General features: G+C 37.3%; 1 protein-coding gene across 1 annotated transcript; it reads left to right on the top strand.

The window, feature by feature from the left end:
* The first annotated feature begins 78 nt into the window (after positions 1-78).
* arv1 (ARV1 homolog, fatty acid homeostasis modulator) lies at positions 79-6,212 on the top strand. The gene is made up of 5 exons (XM_079888932.1): positions 79-243; positions 716-835; positions 1,277-1,430; positions 2,906-3,127; positions 5,315-6,212. The coding sequence occupies exons 1-5, from the start codon at positions 148-150 to the stop codon at positions 5,440-5,442; spliced, it is 720 nt and encodes a 239-aa protein (XP_079745058.1). The 5' UTR covers positions 79-147; the 3' UTR covers positions 5,443-6,212.
* Positions 6,213-6,514: the final 302 nt, after the last annotated feature.

Below are 6,514 nucleotides of genomic sequence, written 5' to 3'. Positions count from 1 at the left end.
GGTAATGTAGTTGCGTGGAACTAAATCCCCACTTCCGGCATTTGGTGATTGTGGTGAAAAAACTACATTTCCCATCAGTGGCGCTATAAGCCCCGCCTCTAATGGAGGATCAGGAAGTAGGCGTGTTTTCGTGCTGTCATACGGAGAATGGCATCGGGACTGTTCAAATGTGTCGAGTGTAACGAAGATGCAACCGAACTGTACCGAGACTACAGCCATGGCATACTGAAGCTCACCAGATGTGTGAGTACATAATCTTTTCTAGTTTAGTCTGGTTTTATCTGATCTGTTGAGGTTAGCATGCTCACAGTTTAGGGCGGCCTATTGTAATGCACAGGGAAACCCGCTGATATCTGTCGCTGTCCTTTTATATTTATTGCTGTATTTATATTTGTTTTGGCTGAAACCCCCACCTGTTGAGCACATCCAACGTTAAAGCCTGGCAAAAAAAAAGAAGAAAAAAAATACAACGAATATATGGTGAAACTGCTGTTTATTGACAAGTACCTTTAAAGAATTTAAATTAATTAAAAATGCAATATTATCTGATGCTGTAAGTCCATCTTCCACATCTCTGCATTTGAAATACATTATAGGCTATTTAATGCCTTAAAAAAGACATAATACAATTATGAAATTTATGTTTTGTCTAATATTGTCACTAATATCTGTAGATATGTTTTTTGTAAATTAAATTTTTTATTCCCTTTTGCAGAGCTCATGCAAGAAGCCGGTTGACAAATACATAGAATATGATCCAGTTATTATTCTGATAGATGCCACTCTATGCAAAATCCAGGCCTTTAGACATATACTCTTCAACACTGAGATCAATGTGAGTAAAACGTATTTTTACTTTTATTTTGGAAAAAAAATATGTGTACAGAAAGTTACCCTGATAGCACAAGTAAATCTCCGAGACAACTATTTGATGTCTGCATTTACATCTGCAAGATGTATTTTTTAGTGTTTGCTCATCTGCAATACGTCTCTAGTTTCCTGTTAGATGTCATATAGACATTTAGAATATGTCTTTAAGATGTTTAAGATTTAGAATATGTGCAAAACTGCTTTCTAAGACGTTATTTTAGATGTTTCAGATGTTTTTACACAGCAGATGCTTTCCAGATTAACAGATCTTTAGCAGAGACATCTTACAGACGTACCTGTGATTTCTACCAATTGTCACACTGTGCACAGAATACAGACTGCATATTGCATAAATAGTAAGCATAGTATTCCACTGTAAACACAGCCTCTGTTACTCTCTCTCTAGATCCACTGGAAACTGTGTGTGTTCTGTCTGCTGTGTGAGGCGTATCTGCGCTGGTCCCTCCAGCAGGGGTCCCAGCCCAGCAATGACCCCGCTGACATCATTCGTTACACCAAAGAATGGGAGTTTTATTGCATGTTTGCACTGGCTGCACTGGGTAAATCAGTGTGTTTGGCTCTGACTAATTGGATGGAATTATTGAGAAGCACTAATTGAGTTGTTGGGTAACACGAAGTAGTGTACAAGTTCTGCATATTTTGAAGGTATTATGAAATACAGTATTTAAGGGTGTATAGTCAATGTAACTATAAACAGTAAACAGTAATATTGTGAAATATTATTTCAATTTAAAATAACTGTTTGCTATTGTAATATATTTTAAAATGTAATTTATCCCTGTGATGCAAAGCTGAATTTTCAGTATCATTACTCCAGAAGACAGTTGTGCGGCACGGTCCAAAGATCGATTAGAATCAAAGAATAAAATAAGATGTTAAATGTCATCAGCATGTTAAGATGAATCCGGTGTACCAAGTTTTATTTTTCTAGAACGAAGGGTTCAAAAGTTATAACCGTTTCAAATGTGAATTTTTGAACTGGTAATGGCACAATAGAGTTGGTCCTAGAGACTTCAAAATTGTTCAGATTACCATTCATTACCATCACTACAAGTGTGCCCATTTTCATAATTCTCCCACCTACAGTTCATAGGGATGCCATAGACTCCCATTTGGGAAAATATTAATAAAATAAACAATTCCTAAAGGGGCTACAGTCCTTTCGGGGCTTGGCCCCTAATAATATACGTTATAAAGGTATTTATAATGTACATTATAATTCATTATATCTATATACATAATCGGAGCCAAAGTTAAAATGCATTGTAATATTTGCAGATTTCTTGTTACATCTGAAATTGGTTGTGTGTCATGTGTTTTAATGCATTATACTTTCTAAAGGTGTAACAAGAAATAGATAAGTATTGTAATGTATTATAACTGTGGTTACAATTATTCTTAAGGACATACAATGCATTGTAAGGTGCATTACAAGGCATAGTTAATGCATAAAAATACTTTTATAATGCAATTTATTATAATACATAAAAAACAACTTCATGCCTTAAAATAGAATTACACTGCTCTACACCCTTGCCTCATTTAGTATACACGATTCTATGAATATGCAAATTAGCCCCGCCTCCGCTCACTCACACCAGCTCAGAGATCCACTAGTTGACGATCACTCGTTGATCTGATTGGTTACAAGTTAGTTTGTGACGTCAGAAACACCAGCGATTTTAAAACCGTGTTTTTGAGACTGTCTTTGGTTCCCTGCAGTTTTAAGAAGAAAATACTCAGCAATGGTGTTGACTTATGAATTTACACATGGTTTGTCTTAAAGCATATTAAAAACACCACATAGACATATAAACAACATTTAAAAGCTTGATTTTCACCACAGGGAGAAGTAAAGTGTTACCTACTATTCGTATTCTTATTACTGTAATGTAAAAGATTGCATTACAGTAATTAGAATATTGTTTGAGTGGAAAATGTGCTTAATTATCATGAAAATAATGTGCTAATGCAGCGATTCACCCTAACAGCCTGTGCTTTGTTTGGTTTCTAGAATTGACCGTGTTCTGCACAGGTGTGTTGGTCATTCTCTGGACGGCGAAGCTCTTCTCTGGTGCTTCTTTTGAATTCACTCCGCTGTTAAAAGCACTTCTGCTGTCCGGCTACGGCAAAGTGCTGTTGATCCCGGCTGTCATCTGGGAGCACGATTTCTCCCCGCTCTGCTTCGGCCTCATACGACTGTTCGTTCTGACCTCAAATTCACAAGCCATAAGAGGTAAAGATCAACAAACACCTATATTCATGGAACACATACAAGTTAAACGCACTCACTGGCAGCACAAGATAAGCATACACTCTCTTTCATTCACGTAAACACCCAGAGGCAAAGCGAAATGTGCGCATAACACTCACAGAACCAAAGTAAATACTTTCTCTCCCTCCCACGGGCTCAGTTTCCCACACACATGCGTTCACACGGAGGGTTAGATTGTTTGCGTAAGGTCCTGGAGGTACAGGTCACTCCCAGAAGTTCCTGTGGTCTGAACAGATGTTTCACCAACACTGTTATATATAGGGATATCAAATGTATCAGTGTATTAGTTCTAAATTGAAACAAGCTTTTGTATCATAACAAACCAACATGAATACTAACAGTCAGTGTTGGGGAAAGTTACTTTTAAAAGTAATGTGTTACAATATTGCGTTACTCCCAAAAAAAGTAACTAATTGCGTTACTTTGTTATTTTTTATGAAAAACAATGCGTTACATTACTTTTGGTTACTTTTTCTCACCTGGGCTGGGCTTGCTTGTTTGTTTTTTAATAACAACAAAAAAATTATATTTTTGGCAAATGTAAAGGCCCTTTCACACCAAAAGTGAAATAAATAAGCCTCAGGCTGAAGGAAATGCATATTTACGTCTGTACAGCAGAGGGCGCCGTTCAAACAAACCTTTCAGCTGTGCTGCTGTTCTGGATTAAAAAACAAATAGGATACAGGAGAAGGAAGTTCAACGCTCTTATTTTTAAATTTAATCTAAAGTCATTTTTGCTTATTAGAATGGTTGAATTAGATCATTGAAGGTCAGCAGAAAAGACATTGGTTAATAAAGTGAGATTAAATACATAAAGTATATTTGTGTAATTTAATATAATTAATTATAAGTTTTGCGTAAAATTCAGAGATTGCATTTTCTGTTTTTATTCATTTTGAGGAATACTGAGGGCCCTATCTTACACCCGGCGCAATGCAGCGCCAAGCGCAACGCAAGTGTTTTTTGCTAGTGTCAGTCCGACGTAGTTATGATTTTCACGTCCTGCACCACGTTGTTTAAATAGCAGATGCATTTGCGCCCATTTGTGCGCCCATGGGCGAGCTGGTCTAAAAACGAGGTGTGTTCAGGCGCATTGTTGGCGCGTTGCTATTTTGAGGCAACAGAAATAGACTGCGCCATTGACCAACTTAATCCTGGTCTAAAGTCAATGGCGCAATATTTTTTTGTTATTTAATGAGCGCCTATAGGTGGGTCCACAATGCGCGTACACTCTGCTTATTAAACACACAAACATGCCAAATATTTAAAATAAAAGGATTACAATGTAAAATATTATTATTGTGTACATAAAGATATGGTGGAATCCGGCTTGTCCCGTAGATGGTCTGCTTGCGCACATTTACCTCACGAACGAGCAGATCCGTTTACGCTCTGGAGACGCGTTCGGTCTTTCCACTATCAAATTCTGTCATGTACATAGCGAATCTGCCATGGCGCGAGCGCAACTGGCATTTAAAGGGAATGGGAGATGAGACTCTGATTGGTTTAAGGCATGTAAATCCAAAAACACACCCATTACTCATTAAGAGAATAGGGACAACCCTTTTAGAGCATGCGCCGGGAGTGCCGACCATTTTTCCTGTCGTTAAACTAGCAAAAGTGGATTCGGACACGCCTTATTATACGGTTATCTCTGTAAAGCTGCTTTGAAACAATCTACATTGTTAAAAGTGCTATATAAATGAAGATGACTTGACTTGACTTGACTTGACTTAAGTGAACTTGCGCCGTGGGCTTTAGACCATGCGCTTAGATCCTTAAAATAGGGCCCTGAATGTTTTTGTGCAAGTGAGATGAGTAAATGCATGTGCACATTTAATCTAGAACATAAATAACCATCATGTTTACACAGCGCACACAACACCTCCTCACTTTATTTATCTCAACATGAGGACAAGAGCTGTCAGTCAATAAATGTCAAAAAGTAACTAGCGTTACTTATTTGAAAAAGTAAATTAGATATTTTGTTGTAAATTGAAAAAGTAATGCGTCACTTTACTAGTTACTTGAAAAAGTAATCTGATTACAAGTTACTTGTAATGAGTTACCCCCAACACTGCAAACAATACATATTTACTGGCACGTTTTAATCTAGATTTTTTTTAAGATACATTCTCCATGTTCCAGTGATTCTGAACTGCAGTCGGCGTCTGTCTCTCCTGGCTGTGTGTGGAGGCTTGCTGTTGGAGATGTGGGTCGCCCAGGCTTTTAAAACACTGCAAGTCTGTTCACAGGACTATCTGTCGATGCTCTAGATTAGAAGAACATGAGGACTTCACCATCAGGATCGTCTCAAACCTTTGACCGGATGTATCTAACAGTCCTGTCTTAATATAAATGGATGCTCTGAATTGATCCAAAACATTTTTCGTGAAAGATTCAAGAGTCAGTGAGACAGAAGGTTTGATTCATGAAACTGTTTACCTTGTTAAATCTCAGATGTGGATGTAGAGACATTCTTGTCATTACTTCAGAGATGTTGTTTGATCAAGATGTTTTGTATAAAGGAATTTATTGTGAAACTAAATGAGGTCATCGAGAGCAAATTTTTCATCTTTACTATGGTTACCACATAGTTATGAGTTTGTACATGCATATGGTATGTACTAAGCTAACCCCTTTGAAGACCGGTGACTTGTTTTCACTTGAGAGTTCTCCTTATACACAGAAACTAGTCTATATAGGCAGAAAAGGAGCAGGCCTGCAGTTTCCACGAAATCCTGTATGTTTATGAAGACTTTGAAGGCACAGCTTCACATTCCTGAGGTCATTTGTCAAATTCCTCCATTAGCTGTGCTGACAGAAGACGTTGACTCAGATATACTGCAGATGGCTGTTGACATGATGTGTTTAAATACTGTAATGATCTGAATGTCTGTTTTATATTGCCAGGTTTATGTATGGACTTGTGTAATTTATCTATGTTACATAAATGTGGAGTGTGGACTTTCAGTATGAACTTGTGCAACTTGTTCTGAACAAACTCAGGGAATAAATCTTGCATTTCTTTGTGAAACCGGTGCTTAATGTTTTGTAACGGTTTAGTGTTTCTGAGGCAGTGCTGAGGGGGATTGTGGGTATTATAGGGTATGTTAAAAAATAATATATTAACTGAATATACAGTATATTATAATATTTATTACACATGATGCAGTGGAATTGAAAAATATAATTACAATGAATTAGATAGACGCACAGACAGACAGACAGACAGGTAAACATAGATAGATAGACAGACAGACAGATCAAACTGCATTTTTTTACACCTGTAGATTGTTATGACTAAACACAGGTCAGTGTTGAATGTCCACAAGTCAGAACAGGTTT

Source organism: Squalius cephalus (genome assembly GCF_949319135.1).
Source record: "Squalius cephalus genome assembly, chromosome: 12".
NCBI classification, from domain to species: Eukaryota; Metazoa; Chordata; class Actinopteri; order Cypriniformes; family Leuciscidae; genus Squalius; species Squalius cephalus.
Note: the sequence above shows the minus strand (reverse complement) of the source record. Positions and strands in the feature narration are given on the sequence as shown.

Coding starts and splice junctions, on each gene's coding strand:
- arv1 (XM_079888932.1), top strand. CDS start 148: ATGGCATCGGGACTGTTCAAATGTGTCGAGTGTAACGAAGATGCAACC. Junction 1,431..2,905: donor GTTTGCACTGGCTGCACTGG/GTAAATCAGTGT, acceptor TTTGGTTTCTAG/AATTGACCGTGTTCTGCACA. Junction 3,128..5,314: donor AAATTCACAAGCCATAAGAG/GTAAAGATCAAC, acceptor TCCATGTTCCAG/TGATTCTGAACTGCAGTCGG.